Consider the following 451-nt stretch of genomic DNA (forward strand, 5'->3'; position numbering starts at 1 on the left):
CCTGCTTCTGCCGCCTGCCCTATGATGTGACCCGCTTCATGATTGAGTGTGATGCCTGCCAGGATTGGTTCCATGGCAGGTCTGGACCCGGGGCAGTTATGGGGGTGGGGAAAGAGGTGGGGGCCATTATGGGGGTATGGAGTTGCCCCAGGACTGTTCTCCAGTCAGCTTTATGCTTGGCCATTCCCCCTGCTCCACCCCAGAGCTGGATGCATCATGGTACCATGGAGAACCCAGGCTGGTGGGACAGGAGCAGGGGTTTGGTTGTCTCTTGACACGGGGGTGGTGGGCATTGGGACAGGGCAGAGGACCCCAATTCAGGGGTTCTTGTCTGGGGAAGGTGGGGGCAATGGGGCAGGGAAAGGGGGCTGTGGGGAGACTATAGGGTGGGGCAGAGGGCTATGGTGGTGCTATGGAGGGAGGGAGGGGCTGTGTGGCAGAGAAAGGAGCC

The 451-nt window shown here is 60.8% G+C and overlaps 1 protein-coding gene across 1 annotated transcript in view; it reads left to right on the plus strand.

The window, feature by feature from the left end:
* Positions 1 to 2: 2 nt before the first annotated feature.
* The window catches only part of PHF8 (PHD finger protein 8), a gene marked incomplete at its 5' end in the record, with an annotated part of 13,477 nt that continues 13,028 nt past the window's right edge, over positions 3 to 451 (plus strand). Inside the window, one exon of the mRNA XM_025213659.1 lies at positions 3 to 79. Within this exon, the coding sequence (XP_025069444.1) occupies positions 3 to 79 (77 nt within the window). The remainder of the gene's footprint in view (positions 80 to 451) is intronic.

The sequence above is a fragment of the Alligator sinensis genome, unplaced genomic scaffold, assembly GCF_000455745.1.
Source record: "Alligator sinensis unplaced genomic scaffold, ASM45574v1 scaffold137_1, whole genome shotgun sequence".
Lineage (NCBI taxonomy): Eukaryota > Metazoa > Chordata > Crocodylia > Alligatoridae > Alligator > Alligator sinensis.